This window comes from Pyxicephalus adspersus, chromosome 9, assembly GCF_032062135.1.
Source record: "Pyxicephalus adspersus chromosome 9, UCB_Pads_2.0, whole genome shotgun sequence".
NCBI lineage: Eukaryota > Metazoa > Chordata > Amphibia > Anura > Pyxicephalidae > Pyxicephalus > Pyxicephalus adspersus.
In genome coordinates this window covers 31,198,892-31,224,130 of record NC_092866.1, presented here as the reverse complement: position 1 = coordinate 31,224,130, position 25,239 = coordinate 31,198,892, and the positions used below count along the sequence as shown (strand labels likewise).

At 39.6% G+C, this 25,239-nt stretch overlaps 1 protein-coding gene across 1 annotated transcript in view; it reads right to left on the bottom strand.

Moving 5' to 3' along the window:
- EDC4 (enhancer of mRNA decapping 4) overlaps positions 1-25,239 on the bottom strand; it is a 256,361-nt gene that overhangs the window by 214,474 nt on the left and 16,648 nt on the right. The window contains exon 5 of the mRNA XM_072423087.1: positions 12,741-12,840. Coding sequence (XP_072279188.1) covers positions 12,741-12,840 — 100 coding nt within the window. The remainder of the gene's footprint in view (positions 1-12,740; positions 12,841-25,239) is intronic.

Genomic DNA, 25,239 nt, shown 5'->3' with positions numbered 1-25,239 from the left:
AAAAAAGTGTTTAGTAAATCTGCCTTGTCTTTATCCCCAGTTACCAACCCAGTGACATCCTTTAAGGGGCCTACATGCTCAGATCTGATCTTTTTGCTATTAATATATTTGAAAAAACCTTGCAAATGCCATACCAACAACACAGACATTAAGGATATGCAATCTGGAGACACCCACTGTAAACTATTTGTGTCTTATCTATTAACTAGATGATGTCGTTATATATAACATCCCTTTTAATTTTTATTTCAGTAGTTATGAAGGAGTTTAAGCATTTGGGGCCTTTAGTGTTTTTTACAGTTAATAAGCCAGAAGTGTTAAATATATCCTTACCTACACTGGTGTCAAATTTAAAGCACAGCATTGCTTTTTATTGGCAACATAATTTTATTAAATACCTAGTATTCATATCCCTACAAATCTCTCCAATTTAGCAGAACTAAAATTACAAATCTCTATTATCTAGCGTTGAGTCCAATCGTCGGTGCTATAATAATTTACACATTTCCTGGCTAGATTGTGTGAATAGTATTTTTTGACCTAATAAACTAATTCTTAAGAGGAGGAAGTCAAGGAGCAGCCATAGCAATACCTGATTTAAAACTATTACAAATCTGCAGTCTTACATTGTCATCACTCTCCTTATCTCTGGCCCTCTGGATACCACAGCAATTTCGAGCTCAGTTGGTTTACACCCCACCTACCGTTATCCAAACCCTTTACCGATGGGACGCAATGTTAAGAAAGGCTTATTGGGGGTGTGGTCATGCACTGGCTGAGTGGGGCTGCAGTTTCCCAGAGCTCCAACAAGATCTTTTCGGTCTGGCCGCACTGCAGAAGCTCGTTCCCGACACCACACACATGTTCCAGCGGCAGAAGGCAAAGCGGACTGCGAAGACGCTGAAAAAAAAGATTTTGAAGCAGTTTTTTGCTTCCACAGCCGAATCTCCTGAATCAGCAGCAGGATCCAAGATGGCTTCAGCGCGTGTCACACAGGCTGCAACAATTAAATGCCTCTTCAGGCAGCATGGAGTCTCCTGCTAGTACTGAGGGAAGGCCTGACCCCTGTCTGCTCTCACAGCTCTTACTGGTACCAAGGCGAATGCAACTCACTTTAAGGCCCTAGAAGATGCAGCCTTTCATATGCAAGGCCAAATCAACTGCAGGAATAATGTGCAGATTAGAGGTATTCCTTAGGCTACAGGCAACTTTTAATGATTTAAAGGCCACGGTTAGTGATATATTGAACATGTACCTAGATCCCTCCCCCCTAATACAGTCATTGAACTGGACAGAGTTCATAGAATAAGCGGAACATGTGAAATTACAGGCACCCTGTTATATAGGATCCATTTCTATACTATCAAACAGGAAATATTGCGGCAAGCATGGAGACATGGTACGCTTGATTTTGATGGGGTGCAAGTACAGATCTTATCGGATCTCTCCAGCCATACCTTGAGAATTAGGCATGTTGTTAGCCCACTATTGGAATCTATTTGATCAGCACAAGCAACAAATAAATGGGGCTACCCCTTTCATCTCCAAGTGTTTAAGGGTAATCATTTGTTTTCCTTGCATCACCACTCACAGTTACCAGTGCTGTTTGACTTTCTGCAAACACCACCAGTCGAGGTTCTCGATTGGCTGGCTATGCCACTAGATGTGCTTAAAACTTCACAACGATGGATGAGGTCCTGTAACCCTGCCCGCCAACGATCTGTTCCAATGCCGAGATCTGTTGGGAGACCACTGCTAGGCCCAAGTGAAGCCTAGTTACGTATTCGAAGATCTTCCACAACCCACAGTGGGATTTTTTGGTTATGGACCATAGAAATGTTCTTTTATCATATCTACCTGAGAAATTTATGTTAATTACATAGAAAGAAGCTTCATCTCCTCAGCAACAATTTTTTGCAGGACTTGCCTTTTTTACCTGCTCATGCTACATATGGCTACTGATGATGACCCGGCTAAGACTAGTCCCCTTCCCCCACTGCTGAAGGTGTTGGAAGTGACCAAAATTGATATGAATATGACTTGTATGTAAGGACAATTCTGCCTTCTTGGAAACAAGCTATAAACCTCATTATCTGTGGAGACAGATTTAGTCCCTTAAACATCAAAGGATTGCTTAACAGAGACAATGACTGATCTTCCATTTGTGGATGCCTGAGGATCATTAACACTTTGGTCAGTTTGACCATTTGGTGTCAATTTCTGCCCAAACCTGTTCACTATAACTTCAGTCTCCCTGGAGGGGGCAGGGGTATATGACAACAATCCCAAGCCTGGGACAAGGACAATCTGTGTGACCTTTTGATCAAGACTTTACCAATGATGAATCAACAATGTGATTCGCTCAGGACCTGCAGCGGGGTGTGGTTCAAGGAGAGAAAACCCTGGTGTGTATGGTTGTGTGAGAGATTGACCATGTGCTGGAGATAGAGCTAGACCCCTCTCCTTCCCCTTTCCTATTTACCCTTTACCTTCTTCCCCTTTGTCTTGCAAAATCATATGTAAATAATATCCTAAGCTGTAAATAAACCTTTCCCTTTTGTAAGATCTATTGGTCCTTTTTTAAATCCAAGGCACCCCAAACAGAGCACATTCTGACGACTACTTTTTTTGGTGGAGCTCCGGTCCTGAAGGCTGGTTGATTGTTGGTTATGTTTGTATGCGGTTTTTTCTTTTCCCTCTCTCTAAACTACTTGTATTCTTAAGATATAAGGTCTGCTTCTCAAATACCCATTCTAGTATCTAAACAACGCTACTATGGGGTTGAAGGGGCCTTTTTTCAACCCCCTCTGCCACATTTTATTTTGAAAAGGCAGGGCGCTATTGCAAGAAAAGTTTAAAGGCCTGTAGGCCTTTAACCTCCTGAGCGTTACACTGAGGTCTAGATTTCTGTACCAAAAGTGATCCACTGTTTTTCATGAAATTTTTTTTTAAATTGTAGACCTGTAACTTACAGAAATATGTCCGAACAAGGGTTCTAGTAGATAATATGAATATAAAAAATGTTTGAAACACACAATCATGTAAAAAAAAAAAAATTACTTTTAATAAAATTAAAGGAAAAACACAAAAATCAGCAATGTAAACAAATCATAAATACTGAAAAAGCAGTAACTCTGTATATTGTAAAGTACTATATTATTCTAAAACACCTCCCTAGTGTGGCAATTTTTAAAACTTTGATTCTGTATTTATTGGAGTTTGTTTTGAATTATTTTGTATTTGATTGGATACGGGAGTTTGTATCCAATCCAATACAAAATAAGAATTTGAATTTCCAAGTTATTTACTTTTATTTTATTTTTTTTTTATTTTTTTGTATTGGATTGGATGCTGGAGTTTGTATCCAATCCAATACAAAATGACAGTTTGAATTTACCAGGTATATACTTTGTAATTATTTGAATTATTTTGTATTGGATTGGATACGCAAGTTTGTATCCAATCCAATACAAAATATAAATTTGAATTTCCAAGTTATTTACTTTTAATTTTTTTTTTTATTTTTTGTATTGGATTGGATACGCAAGTTTGTATCCAATCCAATACAAAATGACAGTTTGAATTTACCAGGTATATACTTTGTAATTATTTGAATCATTTTGTATTGGATTCAATACAGGAGTTTGTATTGAATCCAATACAAAATGAATGAATGAGTTTCAGTTTGAATTTCCCGCACACGCGCCGACGTCATCACGCACGCAGGGAGGAGCCGTCCGGTTTTTTTTTTCTCCGCCGGACGGCTTCTCCCTGCAGAGATCATCCGGCGCTGGAGCGAGGACGACGTGGGACGATGAGCGGGTCCAGGTAAGATGCCGGCCGGCATCTTGTGATCCGCTGGCCCGGCGGATCACAGGATGCCGGCGGGCGGAACACAAGATGCCGGCCGGCGGAACACAAGATGCCGGCCGGCTTCTTACCGGTCCCGCTGTCACCCGACGAAGGCACCCGACGCTGGAGAGATCGGCGGACGATGATCGACGGAGGACGACGCTGGATGAGCACAGGGGGACCAGGTAAGTATGGATGTACAAAATCTCGGGCTTAACCATCCTTGCAGTTTTTTTTTGCCCGAGCGAAGGTCGGGCTTAACTGCAAGGTGGTTAAGGCCTGCTTATTCATATTGAACGGTAAATATCGTTGCAAATAATATCCTTTGAGGGACCGCTCTTGCCTACCAGATGAGAATTTACCAGATGCACTTACTATGGGTGTTATTTATATTTCTGTTTTAATATGGTTTAATATATTTGACTATGTCTCAGTGGGCCCGACTCCTCGCTGTTGAATACCACTTCCCCAAGTAGAGAGAGAGAGTTCCCTAAAGAGAGTTTTTTCTCTCTCCCTGTGGAGAATACCTTTTTCTACCTAGCCCTTAATTTTCCTTAGGTCAGGTGGCGTTTCTTCAGGAGACGCACTTCAGATATGACTAGATTCAAAGACTAACGGATCGACATTTTCAGATATGACCATATACACATAACCTATCATAGTGCCTCAGTTGACTACAAGACTAAAGGTGTAAGCGTACTCGTGCATAGTTCATTGCAATGGTCTCTCTTAGTATATAGCTCTGGTGAAGGGAGTAATTGGTACCTATAAATTGACCTTTGTGAATATATGCCCCGAATAATAACCAGATTGGTTTCCTAAAAAAAAATACTGGAATTAGTGGATCATTTTGTGGAAGGCACATTGGTTGTGGGAGGGGAATTTAATGTGGCCCCCTCACGTGCGCTGGATGTGTCTGGAAGGGCATCAGTGATGTCCCTTGCTGCCCTCTGTACACTTAAAACGGTTGCTGCATTCCTACCACTTGGTGGACATATGGCAGATCTTACATCCGGCTGAGAATGATTACACATTCTATTTGGCAATGCACACATATATTCTCGGATTGACCTGTTTCTAGTCCACCGCCATATAGTGGAGTCCACTGAGATATGTGATAGTATTATGACAGCCTTAGGATCCTTTTTTGAATTAAATAACTCTTCGGTGTCTAATCCGTTATCAGTGTGGGAAGCGCATAGGTGCTTTGTCAGGGGTCTTTTCATACAACATGGCCACAGAGCAAGGAAAGAAGGGGAGGCTAGACTGAATCAACTATTTTCGAAACTACATGCCCTAGAGACTTTTCATAAACGTCACCAAACTACGGACACGGAGTAGCGGATCATACTTATCGGGGAAAGAATAAAGGAACTCAATTGTTCCAAAATGAAATATTTACTCACCAAACGTAAGGGATTATACTATGACCATTCCAATAAGTGTGGTAAAGCTCTGGCCAGAGCGCTGAGGGAAAAGAGAGCCAGAGCATTTATCCAGAGTGTCACTTCTGAAATGGGGCAGCGGAAATGTACCACCCCCCCAGATATAGCCGAGACCATTCGGTCCTTTTAAGAAAACCTGTATAATTTAAATGGAGATCAAAACCCAGAGTCACCTTCAGCTAAGAAAGATTTAATTTGTGCATATTTACATGCTTCAGGTCTACCCCCATTTCTGAAGAGGTTGTTGAATCTCTCGGACTACCAATCACAGTGGAGGAATTAGCTAAAGCCAGCTAGTGCAGCTTTTGGAAAGGCTCCCAGACCAGATGGCCTGACAGTTGAATACTACAAGTGCTTTCTACCTAATCTATTTAAGTATTTTTTGGAGGAGTTTAATGCCGACACAAGGGACAAAAATGGCCAGGGACACTCTTGCAGCCCATATATTCGTTATCCTCAAACCTGGAAAAGATCCGAACCTATGTTGTTGAACCACAATTGGGGGGGAAAATTGGCTGATCTTAAATTAATCAGCAGCATATTGGCCAGCCGGCTAATGCCTGTGCTTCAAACCATCATCCACTCGAATCAGAGGGGGTTTTTACCGGGACATGAAGCGCGTGATATTAATATTAGAACTTTAAACCTGATTGAATTCACTGGCTCGCGCCATATTCCTACAATGCTTTTTTTATTTTTGCAAAAAACAGTTTTACAGTACATAAACATACAAAATACCCATTAAACATCTATAATAACAATAACAAAAGGGGAGGGTAAGATGGGGGAGGATAGGAGCCCACACTTCAGCAGCCTATATAAAAATAAGAAAATACAAATAGGTAACCAGCAGACTTCTACTTTCAATAAGTCAGCAGAAGATGCCATATACTAACTGGACAGAATAACATTATAACATTCCGAGGGGCTGAAAAATAGAACAAAATCATGCCGAAATATTGCAAATATACCAGGATGAGAACCTGACCTGGTCAAGAATAGCAGTACTCTCGGTATCAGAAAATGCATAAAGTAAAAACTTATACCACTGCTGCAGGAAACGAGTTTTACCATTGTCTTCCTGAATTTGGGCTTCCAGCATTTCTTTATAAAATAAGGTCTTTAAAAGTAACACCACTTGCTCCACCTCTGGTGTCTGTGGGAGAATCCACGTATTCATAATTGTACATCGAATTGCCAGTAAACAAACACTGATCCAGGCTCAGGAATGTTTTGGTACAATACAGGGGAACGTGTCATCCCAGTAGCCAAAGAGCAAGAGGGATGGGCGGTCTGATATAACAACCAGTCACATCGTGTATCAGCACTCATACTTTTTGCCAGTATTCAACAATACGCGGGCAAAACCATAATCAGTGGGACAGTGATGCAGAAAAGCAATCGCATTTTGGACATTGAAAATGCCAAGCTCTGGACCCATTTACTCCATCAAAGGGCCTAAAAACTTTATATCCCCTATGAAGTATTATGAATTGAGATTCCCTCCAAATTTCATTATCATACATCTCCTAAGCATTTGGTAGCCCTGTACCACACTGTTTACTATATCCAAATCAGAAAAATTCCTCTGCCAACAGCTTACATTAGTAGCAGACAACAGCCTAGGTAATAAATATGCATAAATGTTCGAAATATTGGGAGGGGACAATGAAAATATTTGGTCAAAAGCATTAAGCTGTAAAATCGTCTCATGGCTCCTTACCAAAGAACAGAGATAGGTCACATATTGACCACTATAAAGTGGGTGAAGTGCCCAAGCGGGAATGGCATATATAGCCCTCGGATCTGCCGCCGACATTCTGGAGGGACCATCTACATGAAACATATCACCATAACATTTTAGACCTGTTTTCCTCCACTCGCCAAAAGCTGCATGGTGTTGGGCCTGAGGAAACATAGGGTTGCCGCATATAGGAAAATAGATAGACCCACGGGCACCTTGAATCTCTTCCTAAGTTCCTTCCATGTGGCCATCGTATCTCTGATTAAAACATTGTGTCATAAAGAAGGTGGCAGGGCAGAGAGTTTACAATGTAACAAAGCACAAAAGTTCCAAGGGTGCACCATGGCAGTCACCAGTTGTATATTGGAATAGAAGGTTTCCCTGATCCAATCTACCACATGCCTGGATATGCTGGCCAAATTATATACTCTGACATTTGGGAATCCAACCCCACCATCCGTTTTAGATAATTATAGCAGAGTTGGGTAATTTACGTATATGGAGAAGAGAGTAGGTGGCCAATTTGTAATCCCAGGTAGGTTATATGATCATTTGCTACCCTAAAAGGGGTGAAACTCTCCCTACAATGCTTTTGTCAGCGGATGCGGAGAAAGCTTTCAACAGAGTAGGCTGTGATTTTCTATCACAGACGTTGGTTCAAATTGGACCATATGGTGGTCATTTCCAATTGAACAATCGTTTCTGGTTTTAAGTTTTCCATCCTATCATCTATCCTAACACAAAGTTAAATATGCCCCGAAGGTGTGCTGTTTAGTGGAATTGCTTTACCTATGCCCTATACCGCACCACACTTCTAACCAAAAACAATTTTTTTAGCAGCTCACTTTTCTGATTTCAGGCTAAAAATAAAATTATACATCCCTGGACACAATACCATTTAAACTTGACTGGACAAATTTTCACAAAAGGTAATAAACATCCTGTATGCTGAACAACCCTAAAACCCAAGCATCCCATATTAGTAAAGGTAAACATGGGTTAACACTGGGATAATTAATTGTAGGACCACACAACGCTCAACTTTTGCCTTTTTGGGAATGACCACACTATCCAATTTTAAAACAATATTTGCTTTTTCCACATTTAGAAGCAAGCAATTGCTTTACCAGATTAAAAATTTATATTACCTCATATATTAAAAAATGAATAAAGAGTTGTGTGACCGATTTGGAGATCACCTAATATCAAAAACACCTATGTAACCACTTTACCAATTTGTCAGTGTGGCTTATTTGGTAGTTTACATTACTGAAATAGTGAACAAAAAAAGGGATAAGCATTCTTTATTTTTGTGAAAAAATTCAAACAGCATTGCAGAAAGAAGAATCCCAAAATGAATTTTGAATGGGATATAACACACTTATAAATAGAGCTGTACTACAGTTGCTCATACCAATTTTCCCCTTCCTAACTAGCTCCCTAATTCAAAATCTTTAGCCACCACTTTTTTCCCTTTCTCTTTTCACAATTTTACTATTCACATTTACTACATATCATTAAGGTCCTGCTTCCTATTTTATGCACTATACCAAACAAATGAATGGTAATCGTTTTACACAGCGTCTGAATTTTGTTGTACCTCCTGAAGGCATAAAGCTTTTTACTGTATACCTAGAATATATACTTTCCCTGTTCTGTTAGAACAGGGAGGCCCAAGATGAGTTTTCTAAAAGCGAATGTGCCCAGAATAAAGTTTCAAGCTGACATCACTAATGTGTGTGGCTTTCACTCCTATATTGATGTGTTTAGGCAAACCTACCTTAACCTTAGGTTTTAGGTGGAAAACCTAACAAACAGGTGTTTGCAGATGCCATGGAATCCGGCCAGGGATACCATCTTAAAGGTGTAAGAAAACTAAAGGTTGGTTGTGCTCGCAAAGCCTATGCACATCCAAGTTTTGTTAGGCATCGCCCACTATTTCAAAGTACCCAAATAAAAACCACGTTGAATACATTTATGTAGACCATCAAGAGATAGAAGTTCCAAATCTGTGTTGTGAAAGTACTGTACTTGTTGGTTCTAATAGTATCTGGAAATTCAACATGAAACTACCAATAAATAGGATAGGGAAATATTTATTCCAAAAACTACCTCAATAGCCCACAGAAAAATACACAGAATGGACACTATTAGGTTCACCATGCTAGTACTGGGTTGGACCTTTTGTTATTAGAAAAGAACTGCTCTAAAGCTTCATGGCATAGATTCAAAAGGAGGCTGGAACGTCATATTTTGGTCCATACTGGACACGATAGCATCACATTGTGCTCCGTTTGAGAAATCTTGACTTTGCAGATTTTTGCTCCAGGATTGCTCCATAACAATAGTGTAAAGGAGGGAAAATGACGGGCTGTCTAGTGCCATTAGAAATTGCAATTGGGTTTGAATTAACCCCATGGACATCTTGTGCAGTAGGTGAGGTATAAGGCAGTTGGCCAAGATAGCATGCAGGGGCCCATGCCTCCCAGTTTAGGGGAATAGTGAAGGAAAAGCCAAATGGCACAGACAAAAGCCTTCTCTGCATCGACAGACAACAGGCACATGGGAATTTCTATTAATTTAGCATTGTACATAAGAAGAATAGTCTTCAATGTGTTGTCCCTACCCTTTTTACCTGGTGTAAAGCCTACTTGGTTCAGGTGAGTCGTGGAGGGGTGGATATGGATAGCTAATAGCTTAAACATAATTTCTTCTCCACATTAGTAAGAGATTTATGCTTGTAGTTGGGGGACAGGGTGTGGGTCTTACCGAGCTAAGGGTATATGTTGATATAAGCTTTGAGACTTTGGCTAGGGAATTTGAAAAATGTGGATACTAAGGAAGAGACACAAGCCAGAAAGTTTGAAAGGTTGGAGGCATAATGCTTTTAAAAACGCAGTGTGAAGCCATTCAGGACAGGGTTTTTCCCTGATGGAGAAGGTTTGATGACATTAACTACCTCTTCTACAGAAAAAGCTGACTTCATAAATTCTATTACTGCACAGAAGGAATATAAGTTAGGTGCAGGCTTCTAGCTACTCTGTCTCTGTATTAGTAGAAAGAACCGCAAGCACCAGTCCAAGCGACACTGGTGGGTGTGATCGTATAAAGGCCAAACAATGACATTGTGCTTCAGTCAGCTCTAAATAGGTTTCTAAAGTGAGGGCGTCTTGGCAAAAAGCGAGACGGTGAATTAGGAATAGCCAGACTAGGGGGAGGTGTTGATGTAGCCAGATGATTGCCATGCTAAAGCATGATGGCTAGTAAAGATGGTCTATATGGGAGTATGCAACTGAACAGAAAGTTAAGTCTCTATCGCAAGTGTGTAAAGATCACAATGTATCCACAGTTAGAAAAAACCATAGATGTATTTTAAATATGTTGACTTTTAAAGAAGGATATTCCTAACATTTTGCTAAAAAAGGTATTCATTCTGAGAACTATGACAAGATTAAGGTCAGCACCCATTAATATTGTGCCCTCTCCAAATCCACCCAAAATAGAAAGGGAGATAAAGGTTACCTTTACTTGATTCTTATTAGGAAGGAAAAAGGGAGGCCAGGGTATATACATTATCACATATCAAATATCAAAATTTTAGCAAAAACACTAGCGTCCTGAGGGTCTACAAGAGAAGCTGGAAGTGTATTGCAGGGATTTGTATAAAGCTATCAATGCACCTTTCGTTTTAGCCTCCGGGTTGGTGCTATGAAGCAATGAATAGTAGTATCAGTTGAAACAAATGGGTGTCTGGACAGATTTAAAACAAATTTCTGGTAGGAGGACACTAGACACATTTGGACATGTGCATGTAGTACAGTAATGGAGATCTTTTTGAGCGACAGTTAGAGCCTTTAAACAATTAAAGTGCGAACCCACAACAGAAACTGGTCAGATGGGGCCATACATGTGGAGGAGTTATAAAAAGATTGGGGAAGAGGAGGGGGCAAGAAAGGTAGGAAGAAGCCAAAAACTCCAAGAAAAAAGGAAATCCTACAATTCTGCTTGTAATAGGTGAGAATCCTATGAGGGAGATTGGACGACTAGGGCAAGGAGCTTATTTTAACCTATCCAAGGAGGTACCGGTCAGTCAGTGGTGGGAAGCTCTGGGTAACAGTTTGGTATTGGGTGAAGATACAATGTAGAAGACAAGTCAAAGTGAATGAAAGCCAAGATACAATTGAATGCTGGTTGACAAACATAAGTAGTAACTTTTTTATTAATAGCCCCATAGAGAAGAGTATGGATAGGAGATATATCTCCCATAAACTAGATTTATTCCACAAATGGAACTATCCAACCTCTACCGTTCTACTGGTATCTATCCCTCTGCTTTCAAACATGCCGTTATTCTCCCTAACCTGAAGGAACCGTAGCTAGACCGCTCTCTCCCATATGTTTCCACACTTCTTGAGCACCTTGTCTATAAGACTCACCGATTACCTGAACACCAACTCTCTCCTTGACTCAGTCCAGTCTGGCTTTCAAGCTGCCCATTCCACCGAAAGAGCCCTTACTAAAGTGGCCAATGACCTCATCAGAGCCAAGTCACAAGGCAACTTTTCTCTCTTCCATCTTTACTTTGCCTTTGACACTGTTGAACATTCCCTTCTAATACAAATCATGTACTCCATTTGTATTAGTGGCACTGCTCTCTCGGTTTGTTTCCTACCTGTCTGACCTCTAATTTCAAGTTTCTTTTAATGGTAATTCCTCCTCTCCTCCCTGTTGGTGTACCCCAAGGGTCAGTCCTTGGTCCAGTTCTCTTTTCTTTGTACACCTCCTCACTTAGCATGTCTCCTTTGGTTTACAGTACCATCTGTATGCTGATGACACGCAAATCTATCTGTCCACCCCTGACTTGTCTCCCTCAGTCTTGGATAAGGTTTCATTATGCCAGTCAGCCATCCAATCTTGGATGGCTGAAAGATTTCTGAAGCTTAACCTGGATAAAACCAAACTCATCATCTCCCCATACTCCCCCTACCAAACTCAAGCTGCCCCTACTCTCTTGAATGGTCCTCAGCCAGCTTCTACTTTCTGCGCATTTAAAAGACCACTCAAAACCCATTTTTTACAATCTTGCCTACCTGTCTTCTGTCTTTTGAAACCCTCACTACTTCCCAACACTACATATCTCCCCCTCCTAATGTGTGTTACTTCCCCCCACCTCCTAGATTGTAAACTCTTAGGGCAGGGTCCTCTCCTCCTCCTGTGTCACTGTCTTTATCTGTCCATCATTTGCAACCCCTATTTATTGTACAGCACTGTGTAATATGTTGGCGCTATAAAAATCCTGTTAATTATAATAATAAAATGAGAATGTTAAATAGAACAGTACAAGAGATTACTGATAACTTGATAAAGGAATAATTTACTTAAATTACTAAACTGGATATCCTTCTGCATTTAATTGGTATGATTTAAGAAACTATTGCATCCTTATAAAGTAACATCTTTATGGTTCTATCTAACTCGCAAGAGGGGCAACTGAAAACCATTTCTGAAGCAAACTGCTGCACTATTAGGCCGTCTGCATCCACGCACAGTACATAGATCCTTACGACTTAATCATAACAGTGAAGCATTATAACACATACCTCAAAGCTATTTTGCAGTTAAATATTGCCTAAGGCTAATTAAGATATATAATAAAGGAAAAAAAACACAATTCTCACTTAAAAGCACATCAGTCTTACCTCTAGTGGCATAGGCAAGGTAAGCATTGGACACTGCAATGAGACTGCCATAATAGTACTTCTGTTCCCAGTCATATTTTGCTACAGGTTGTATTTTAACCTGAAATGAAAAATTAAAAATCCATTATTGCAAATTGAAAAACAAAACTTTTACTGTAAAACAAAGTATAAGTAGTACAGGGAATCCCCAGACCCAATTTCATATGTATACTTCTCCTATAGGCCTGTACAAATAAAAAAAAAAAAAAAAATCAAGTCAATATCCCCATGGGTCATTAACCCATGTTTAGTTCACAGATTTATTTGGGAATGACATGAAAACAAGGTTTCCACATTTGGTTCTCTAGCTAAGTAAAAAAAAAATATTCAAAGTTATTAATACATTAATACACACACAAATACATACACATACACGCAAGGAAGCAATAGAAAACATATCAACCACAGTGTCCCTTAAATAAACTTTGCTGCCACAATTTTCAAAATCCAAGGATGCAACAGCAGCTTGTAAGAAATCTGAGCAGAAAACAAGCCTTTTGGACCTGAGAAAAAGGACTGATGCCAGAAGGCCCTGAGGGTCTCAACATTAGTCTGACTGGTGAACATGTGACATGACTAAGCAAGAAGTTCTTTTTAAGAATAATCCAATATCAAACAAGACCATACATTAAAAGCTTGGGGAGATCAAAGAAAAGCCTTTCTGATGCCTCAATATTGCTTTTACCTTACTTTTCTTGAACTAAAAACTTTGCCACTAGGGTGAAAAAGAAGTATCCAGGTGGAGATGACGCCATCTTTATACCTCCACAATTAGCTAGAAAAAGACTTAACATTACTAATACTAAATTATTTATTTTTCCTCTTATTTGCCCCAACTGTTCAGTGCCCCTGCATTTTGATTCAACTTTCTAGTATTGCATGTTTTGTTAAGAGTGAAATCACTTGTAGTCATGTAATCAATGTAGCTCCCGGCGCGCTCATCCTCGGATGCACGGATCTCAGTGAGGCTGCTCTGTGTCATCCATTCAATCTAGTATCCACCTCTAGCTCTGCGTGTGAATTCTGCATGCTCACAGCTCTGTGTACAAACCTCCAAATCTCCTAATATGTATATCACAATGACCTGTAATGTCAAGGGTGTACAGGGGACCCTCAGATACTAGTTACTACAATTTCAGCCCCCAAGCTTTAAAGAATTTCAAGATATGGGGGTCACAAATGTAAAAAGTTATGAAAATTCAACTTTGGGGTTGTTGTTTTAGAGGAAAGTGCAACTAGGAGTCCTAAATCGAAAATGCAAATTGGGGACCCCGGAGCCACTAACATAGCAAGGAGCATTGGGGTAGGGCCCCTAAATATATACCTGTCACAAATATATACCTATGAAACTACTGTCTGCTTCTCTTCTTTGTACACCAATTTCTCTGAGAGTGGGGGTACAAAACTGAAAATATAGGTTCAAGTGGCAGGCACATTCTCTCCTTACAATCTCATTACTACAGCATCATTAGAACATAAAACACTCTGCCCATCAAAATGGGCTTCCCCGCCCTGTTACACATTCCTGTCCACTTATCTAACATTCTGAACTTCAATTAGGGAATGGGGAGGTGTAAGAAACCAAAAATATAGGTTCAAGTGGGGAACATCTGTGACTCTCATCCCCTAAAACGTCATCACTATGGCATCATTAGAAAATGAACTCTGCCCACCAAATTTTATTGAGGTTGAGGTACTGTAAGGTTACAGTCATGTGTAACAAGGAAGTGCATTTTGATGGACAGTTTTTTTTTTTTTTAATGTTGTAATGATGCCATGGTGATGCGTAATATGTTGGCTCTATATAAATCCTGTTTAATAACAATAATAATAATAATGAAAGGTGATAGCCACAAGTGTCTCCCACTTCCATTTATATTTTTGTTTCCCTGCACCTCTTAATTCTCGAGAAATTGGGGTTTGAGGTAAGATGCAGAAAGATATGTGTAAACAGAGCAGGCAGCACATTTTGCTAGGTAGAGATTTATGTTCTCATAATGCCATACTAACTACATTTTAGAAAGGTTTAGCCACAAGTGTCCCCCACTTGCACCTACAGTTTCAGTTTCCTATGCCTCCACGTGTACCTTAAAAATTTCAAGTTAATACAACCAAGGGCTTAGGAGATATGAAGGTTTGAACACAGCGAGTTGTTAGGCTGCAGACTAGGACATGCAACTTTTACACTCACACTGCTAACACACTGCGCTGCCGATGACATTACACACTGCGGATAAACTTCACAGACAGTGTTTTTATATAGAATATGGGCAGTGATGAGAGGGGATCACTGTCTGTCTTGTCCCCATCTGATATCACATGCATGATGCTACTTTTGTGGAGAGGACCTCTCCCCTTCAGTCTTCACTTCCATTTCAGTAAAGACCGAAGGGGAAATCTGCAGCCTCCTGGGATATTTGTGTCACATCCCAAAAGGCTCTGCACTGCTCCTTGTGTGCATGCACCTGCAGAGGCTTTCTTATAATGTAAAAAGTGTTTAATCTAATGCATGCGCAGTGCAAGACAGCATTGGACATACAAGTGAGCATCAGAGAAAAGGTGGAAGCTGAGCCAGCATGGGCCTGCTGGGCTAATTTTGTAAAAGCATCAAGTGAAAAAAAAAAATGTTTTCACAAAAGTTCACTTTACCTAAATATAGACACAGGAGCACATCTGAAGTTAGGCTGAATTCACACCGGCAGTAAGGTTACATTTGTCCATTCCTCATGCCAGGAACCACTGCTGCTTAAACTTCTAGCTCTGAAAAAGCCCAGCACTTATGGCCTGTTACCAACCCTAGGGACCTAGCACTTATGGCCTGTTACCGATCCTAGATGCCTAGCACTTATGGCCTGTTACCAATCCTAGGTGCCTAGCAGTTGCCAGAAGTCACTCAGTAGGGGTAAATGTTTTTTGCTGCTAATATGAGCTAAGCCTAACTTATTACACCACATGTATTATATACTATTACACTACTACAAAGGAATACACTCTTAAGTTACACTAGTAAGTTGGGTCACAATAGACGGCATAGGACAGTTGTGGCAAAATACATAGAATAGAAAAATTAGATATACTAACAGGGCAGGCATTACAAAGTTGTAACAAATAATTGGGAGAAGGTAGAACACTGAAACAATAAGAGGTTACTGATTACCCATGGCATAAACAACTGGGAGCACTAAATTTGCCGTGTTTTGCCACAACCCATTTTTTACCACCCGGCTGAGAAAAATTTCTGGGGAGAACACTGTAGTGGTTTGCTATCCATCTCCTAGGAAAATATTATGTATAACGATAATTTGACATATTCAGCAACCATCTATACTAATGATTTGTTTTTTGTAAACACATCTTTGTTACACGTTAGCTACTTCATATGTATGCTAACAAATCTTATATACACAACAGGTGCATATGTAAGCAACATACAGGTCTATTTCCCCACCTATTCATCTATAATCACTAACTACAGATCTCAGTCTGTATGATCTCGCTGATTTCATGATGACTATTTTTTTGAGTGTACATATACTTTAATTATCACTTCAGTATATTTGGATTTATTTTCAAAATATTGGATAGCACATTTAATCAGTACTTCATATTTGAATATCACCCGTTTTACCCACTTTGAAGTATACAATATCATTCCTCTTTATATAGTTTTTTCTCCATTTGGTTATTATTCCCATAATCTTCATGTACACTTATAAAACTATTGTTTTCATATTTAGCTACCCTTGGTGGCTTAAGGGTCCCCTGAAGCCTATATAGGTGAAACACGCCGGGTACTACACAATGAACTACCAGAACCTATCTGCATAGAGATTTATTATGTCCTATTATGATTTATTATGTCTTATTATTAAGACATAATAAATTATTATGATTTATTATGTCCCATAAGGCTCCTCCTCTAGCTTGGCTGAGGAGACAGGTCTATCTAACCAGTGCATTGGACTTTTATTTTACTTATTTTTTTGAATTGTTGTACGTTATATGACTTAGTATAACCTACTTATAACAAACAAAATCTTCAGTTTGCCTTTTAAACCCCAGCTTCACTCTGTCTTTATTATTCTATTGAAACAGCAACCCCAATGCTTACTTTTTTGTTTTTTTAAATTGTGACCAACCCCATATACCTTCAAAGCCTGGGTGGTGAAATTTTGGTACTAATGACAATGAAGCCACCCTGCAAATTTCAAGTTGTTACAGTTTAGAATGAACTACTAGGCTGCAGAATATGACCTGCAACATTTAAACACACACACACACCTATCACGCTGCGCTGTCGATTAATATTACACAACCCACTTGTACACACCCACTTGGGTGGATAGATCTCACAGGTAGCTATTTTTGATAGAACCCCCAGCACATGCTAGGAGATGTGAGCGGGACTGCCAGTGTCAGCTCTCATCAATACTTAGTTCTCCCACACACCCGTCATCTTTTGAATGGATGGATGACAGCGGGGCACAAGCAGCCCTGCTGTCATCTGTTCAGAAGATTAGAACTGTTAATAACCAGTGGGCAGGGAACTCAAGAGTGCCCAGCAAAACTATGAAGGCTACAAAATTTGCCAGAGCTCTTCATGGTGTACCTACTTAAGACATGCAGTCTCTCTTTAAAATCTAATACTTTAGCATCTTCTAAAGAACTAATTTTTTCCCCACTGGGACTACATCTTTAGCCTTCCCTATAGAGGACTTATAAGGGGATAACACCCAAACTTCCAACGGAGCTTGACATGTTGTCTGACTTCTTTTCAACATATAGGGGGACAATTTTCCCATGCTTGATCTCCTTTTCAGTCAACCATGTGACTGCTCATGATAAAACTACTATTTCTTGGGGCCACTAGGGGAGCATGCGCGAAGCAGACGAGCCGATGTGAGAATCCTGAGCCTGCTCTGCTCTACACCAGGACAAGCAGGACTGCAAACAGGCACATCAAGTGGCGGTTTTGGCACTGGGAGGCTCCCTGAGTGAGGAGCAGTATAGAGGGAGGCGTGCAGATGGAGAAAATCAGATGCCAACTCACGGTAAGAGCCGGAAGCAGCGTGTGTTAACACAGGCAGCCTCAGCATGCAGGAGAGCCAAGATGGAGGATTCCTCCATTCACATGTGTCAGGAAAAAAGCGAGTGCTCTAGTGAAACAGATGTATACAGGGAGCTTGCCCTCAACACCAGAGGTTCAGTTACAGCCTTCAGATTTAGAAAGCCTTTTGGAAAAAGTTCAGTTAAATGTTACATACAGCATTGGAGAGTACTACAAAGAAAATCACAGAGCATTTTACAAGGGAGCTAAGAGAGCTGGGCCAGCGTACAGTACAACTTGAGGGGCGAGTAGATGATGTTACCACTGTCCTAGAGGGGCACGAAGAGGATATGGAGTATTTGAAACAGGAGGTACAGCCTTTACATCATAAAATGGAAGAATATGAGAACGGAGCACGCCGCTCTAACCTCCACAAATATGGCTTACCAGAAAGCATAATTGATCTTAATACAACAGTGACTGCCATTTTTTGTGAATTATGTCCTGAGATAGCAGTGGAAAAGCTAGAATTGAACCATGTACCATGAACCATGATGGTCCACCAAGGGACATTGTGGTTAAGTTGCATTACCCCTAAGTCAAAGATGCAATAATGAAGGCAATCAGAAAGAAGGAACCCCTCATTTTTCAAGGTCATAATTACCAGCTTTTTATGGACTTGGCTTCAGCAACGATATTGCGCCACAGAGAGATAAAACCATTCTTTCGGATCGTACAGAATCAACAGATCCCCTATAGATGGGGATTCCCCTTTAAATTCTTAGTTACATATGGGGGCAAGCTACAAGCTATCTTTTCATTAGAGGAGGCCAGAAATCAGTTTCAGGAAATGAGACTTTACGCCTGTGATCAATATGAGGCCAAGTGGAAAATTTTAACCCGCCAACATAACAAATACCTGAAATACATCAGCAAAAGAGGACTAAGGAAAGTAAGGTCACAGATCCACTTACCCTGTTTCCCCGATGATAAGGCACTGTCCTATATTTTTTGAAATGCCAAAATATGCCCTATGTCTTATTTTCAGGGGGATGTCTTATTTTTCCATGAAGAAGACTACAGTACACATTTATTGTTGAAAATCACTCATGATCACTCGTGCCATTCATTGTCCCCTTCTGATCACTCTGTGCCACTCATTGTCCCCTTCTGTTCACTGACTCACTTTTTTTGGCTTCTACGGCCGGGTAACAGACTGCGGTAGGGCAGAAATCAGCAGCTTGCTTGTCCTTCCGAGGAGTCACACAGAGGCACACAGTTACCCACCGTACCACCCGAATGGGAGATTCGGGCAGGCGCAGGTATTGGTGGGTGTCTTATTTGGGGGGGGGGCTTTTTTTTTAATGTTTTGGGCAAAAATCGGGGGGTGGCTTATTTGATGGGGATGGCTTATCATCGGGGAAACATGGTAAATGTTTGAGACTCTCTCAGAGCAATATCTGAATACTTAATTTATTTGTACCCCCTCATTTTTTCTTCCTGCTTTATTTAGGGGTGAAGGAATTAATGTTGGTCAAAAATGTATGAAGGCCCCTTGTCAAATTGATATAATATTCGGGTTAATTGGGATATTTATCTACCAGCTTACCTGGGATATTAATTATGTATTTGCAAAGAGCATAACATTTTTTTTTTTTTAAATGGTTAGTTGAATATTTAGAAAATGGCTTGATGTTACAAAAGTATTTATTGATGAGCCCTGGTCCTGGTGTAGAGGTTACTGCGCTCTCTTGTAAGTTGCCAGGGATATCCTCCACCATTTAATTAGGGGATATGCCTGACAATATTCTTGGGGCGACAGGAAAGATTGTCTTCTCTTGTTTATATTGCATTTTTGTATTATCAGAAAGGGAGGAGGCGGGGTGAGAGAGGGTCTCCACTCCGCACACCCTGGGTATATATAATATGCATAATGTCTAGTGTTTCAGTGTTACCCGTCTTAGTCTGTATTTTTTCCCTTTGTTTCCGGTGTAAGGCAGGCAGCATATTCTATAAATATTGTGATAGGAAATGGGTATATACAAATACCTTGGAAAATATAGAGAAATGGTCATTTCAATACTATCCTAATGTACAAGGTCTTAATTCCCCAGTTTAAAGGTCACAAGCCTTTCGTTATTTTCATATACGTAAAGCAGATGTAATATGCCTACAGGAGACACATTTCTCTACCTCCTCCTGTCCAAAATATTTTCATGCGGCCTACCCAATGGTCTTCAAAGCTAATGCAATTGGCTTTAGGAAGACAGTGTCATTTCAATTGGATAGAAAGGTGGTGGATGAAGATGGTCGGTACTTGATATTGGTTGGAACATTAAATGACGCTAAAGTGACATTGGTGTCTTACGATGCTCCTAATGAGAATCAGCTGCTTTTTTTGAACAGCTGATGATTTTGGTGCGTAAAAATGTGCAAGGTTATTTGATGATGTGTGGTGACTCCAATGTTCCACTAATACAAAGTATGGATAAGAGAAGAATATCTATGGATGCTGCTGTATCTGGGGATAATATATTATCAAATAAATTGGTGGATTTGGCGAGATCTGAAATGTTGTCAGATATGTGAGGGAATAACATCCTAAAGAAATGTAGTATACATATTTTTCCAATCCCTATCAACTATTTACCCGTATAGACCATATTTTAATACATCAAAAAGCATTGCCCTTGGTTTTGTCTTGTGATATTTTGGCGATCTCATGGTCAGACAATAACGCAGTTTAGGCCACATTGTCTTCTCTTTTTCCTAAGCCTGATCTGTTTAGATGGTCATTTAATGACTCTCTGCTCGGTAACCCTGAGGTGGACGAAAAAGTACAAGGGATTTTGGTTGAGTATTTCTCTTTAAAATCAACAACCTTCGACATCAACGGTTGTGCTATGGGCGGCGCATAAGACGGTGGTAAGTTATACAGATAGCCACACAGATTAAAAAGGAGCGTAGGGCAAAAGAAATGGAGTTAGAATCTAAATATCTCGAGAAGCTGAGAATGCAATACAAAACATCAATAAATAAAGGTATAAGACGACAAATGGAGGAAGTCCGTACACAAATGAAACTTTGCACAGCATCTATTGCTGAGAAAATGTTGAGATGGTCAAATAATAAATTTTATAGATATAGTGATAAAAAGCATACATTATTGGCAAATAGGCTGAGGTACTCCGAAACGACTGAGGGTAAAGGGGATTGGTCCCACTAGTAACCCAATATATATATTGCAGGAATTTTTGTGAACATCTACAAAAACTGTAAAAAAATACCAGCAAATACTGGGACCTTATTTGGTAGGGACATTTATTGGGGTTTTGAAAGGGGAAGCCCTTGACTCGAGTATGTTGGAAACAGCCATCTTTATGCTACCAAAACCCTTTAATGATGCAATGAATTGGTCTAATTATAAGCCGATTTCTCTTAAATTTTTAATCTGGATGCAAAGATATTGGCGAGAATATTGGCGTCCCGATTGGAAGATAGTTTGGGTGACCTGGTGTCAGCTGACCAAACAAGCTTTTTACCCAGACGACAAGCAGGAGATAAATGCAATATCCTCCGTGTACTAATTCAACAAGCTAAACAAAATAAGACATCAGCTAAAAGTAAAGTGTTTGACTCAGTGTTATTAATTAATGTTATTAATTAAGCCATATCTTATATCATTATTAAACAAATGGGGCTTTGGAGAGAACTTTTGTAAATGGGTTTCCTCATTGTTTGACTCCCCAAAGGCATTTATACAATATATGGGTTACTGTTCAGAACGTTTTTTTATAGGCAGGGGTACAAGGTAGGGTTGCCCATTGTCGCCATTGCTTTTTGCACTGGCAGTAGAACCCCTGGCTATAACTATCCGAAATAATGTTGACATTCAGGGTATAGAGATAAATGGGGAACAACATAAACCTAGTCCTGATGAGGGTAATGGAAGGCTTTAAGGCCTTCTTAGGGCTGCAGTTAAATAAATGAAAATGTAAGGCTCTTAATAATTTATCAACAGAAGTGGTAAAACTGCTTAAAGAATCTTTTCCCTTTCAATGGGAGTTAAAAAGAATTACCGTATTTTTTGCCGTATAAGACGCACTTTTTCTTCCCCAAAACTGTATAAAGATGTCCTGGTTACCAAAGTTCCTATATCCCATGAGAGTTCTTCCATTAGCTATGCCTAACCAGGTAATAAAAATGCTACAAAGCAAAATGTTAGAATATATTTGGGGGGGCAAAGAGCCCACGAGTTCCAAGACATAACTTACATCGATTCAGGAACCTGGGCGGCCTATCGGTGCCGCATTTGAGTTCATACTATAAGACTGGTCAAGTTACTCCCCTGCTACAGTATCATGCCCAAAAGAATATTCCTAAATGGGTTTCCATTGAGAAAACATTGGTGGCCCCAATTTCAATAGATACATTACTCTGGATTCCAGAGGTACAATGGCGCCATATCAACAATCCAATACCGAGACATCATTAAAAATATGGGACTGGAGGAACCGAGGCGTTTTTCTTGGTTGGTAGAAAGGGACCTACCGTATTTTTTGCCGTATAAGACGCACTTTTTCTTCCCCAAAACTGGGGGGGGAAAGTTGGTGCGTCCTATACGACAAATGTGTTATAAAATAATTAAAAAAAGATACTCACCCGATACTGCGTGTGTCTCTTCTCCTCGCTGGTTGCATGCAGCGTGTGTCTCCTCTCCTCTCTGGCAGCATCGTGTCTTCTCCTGGCTTCAGTGCAGAGCGAAAGAAGCCGGCACAGGGCCCCCTGCTGTTCCCTGTCCTAACTGCCGTACAGTGGAAAAAAAAGCACAGAGTGATCAGAAGGGGAATTTTGAATGGCACATGAGTGATCAGAAGGGGAACACCGGTATGAATGGCACATGAGTGATCAGAAGGGGAATAATCTTTCAGAATCTTTTTTTTCTGGATTTTCCTCCTTTAAAATTGGATGCGTCTTATATTCCGGAGCGTCTTATACAGCGAAAAATATGGTATATAGAATTTGTCATTTTATTAATATGGCAGGGATTTTATCTTTTAGTGATATTAGAGAAAAATATGAAGCTCCACCGGAGGAACTCTTTAGGTATCTCCAGATCAGGCATTTTATACAAAATAGGTTAAGATTAACTGTTGGAATAATATGATGTGGTTTGAAAAAACTGTTTACAGAACATAAAGGTAAAAGGAGTTTCATCAGCTTTGTATAATACTTTAATTCAGACAAGTATGGCCATGCCATTCTATAAACCTAAATGGGAGGCAGATATGGGTATTTCACTGCAACAGGAAGACTGGAATCAGATATGGTCTGCAGTGGCCCATAGTAGCATTAATGCTTCAGCGGTAGAAACCAACTATAAATTGATGTTAAGATGGTATATGGTTCCATCTAGGCTTACTAAATTCCAGCCGACCTGTGAAGGTAAATGTTTTAAAGGATGTAATAAACTAGGAACTCTCTATCATATATAGCGGGAGTGCCCTAAAATAAGAACATTTTGGACGAGGGTATATCAAATAGCTTATACTCTGATGGGACATGCATTTCCTAAAAATCTGGCAGAGGCACTTTTGTGTTTGAAACCATCATTTTGTGCAACAAAAACCAGCATTATGTGCAACAAGATAAAAATAAAATGTCCTGGTTTTTGGGGAACGAAAATATGAGAGCGATATTGACTGCCTCGGTTCCTAAATTTCAAAAAATATGGTCACCATGGATTGAGCATTATATGAATAACGGGTGGGATCAGTCAATATTGACCATATAGTCACATTATTAACTATGTAGGCTGTAACATAAGTTCCCTTGCCATTTGTGGGAGTGTTCGCCGGCCTGCTTCCTGTCCCCCACCTTTCCTTGGTCTTTGTGTTTTAGTGGTTGTCGATATTGTATGTAATATGTTAAGAGTATTTGGATATATATGTCACGCTTAACTGATCAGTAAAGATAAAGTAGGAAAAGTAAATTATAATTAAATAGTAAAAATATAAGTAAAAAGTACAAAAATAAGTAAAAATACACAGTTTTATTAGTAGAAGAATTGGTTAAGAAAGGTGAACCTCTATTGTATTGTTAAGATTAAGGGAGTAATGGAGATTGAAACAATAGGAAATGAACAATGGCCAAAAGATGATGTATAGAAAGATACTTCCTCTCACCCTATATATAACAGGGGTATAATATATAAAATACACAATTTTAAATAAGATTTGGATAAGGATTCACAGGTCACAAATAGAAGTAGGGTTTGTATAATTTTGTTGTAATGGAGCGAAAGATATTAATACTTTTTCTCCTCTTACTGGTCACATGTTTGTTTTGAGTATTCTAATAGGTAAAGGGTTACAGTGGATAATTTTGTCACTGAAGAATATATGAGGGGGGTGGGAAGGGGGAAGCAGTCTATAATATGAAAATGAATTAATTAGGAATATACTGTACTGTATAGAGATTATATTGTTTAATTATGATTTGTTAGAAATTGAATGACACGTTTTATGCTGGCTTGTTTATTTGTATGATTAAAATGAAAATTAATAAAAAAATTCAAACAGAAAACTACTATTTCTTATTCGGATGGAATGTGTTGAGGTTTCTCTACAAAATGACACAGGAATACAATTGTTCTTTGCCATATCGGAAAGTTTTAGACCAAGTTTAAACCTTTTAGTTGATGAACAACTCTCCAACTGCTTCCAATATACTACCTGGACATGAGCAGAATATTAGTGGGCTCTCCATTATGCAACACTAACAAAACTAATCCACCAATGTGGGTTAATTGAAACAGCCAGAAACAATGAAACGCTTTGCTACATAAACCAATTAAAAATCTTTTGTATTTGTTTAGATGGTAAATATTTAAAAAAAAAAAATCAAGAAAGTTAATACACAACATGTACAGTGTGTTCACCTGGCAGAACATGTTGGTGAGATCACCTAACTTTTTTCACCTTCTGAGCTAGGGTAGCCTGCGCTGCACAGATTGGCATGATTTATAGATCCTTAGCTTAACCTCCCTGGGGGTAATCCTAAATGTGGCTTGGGCTTATTTTTAATTACGAAAAGCGGTAACCCTGAGCCACACCCTGGGTAGAATTTGCCGGGCGGGCCTGAGACGTGTGTGCGTGCAGGCAGTGTGCGCTAGCAGGAGTGATCGGCAGAAAATTTAAAACAAGAAGTATTTTTAAATGTCAAATGTAACGCTTTGACATTTAAAAATACTAAAATAATCATACCTCCACGAAGGTTTATATATATATATATATATATATATAAATAAATCTATCTATCTTTCTCACTTATTAACTTTTGCCAGCACAACTAACAAGCTGAAGGCCTCCCTGAAAGGTTGCTACAGGTCAGGTTAATACATTTTTGTTGAGC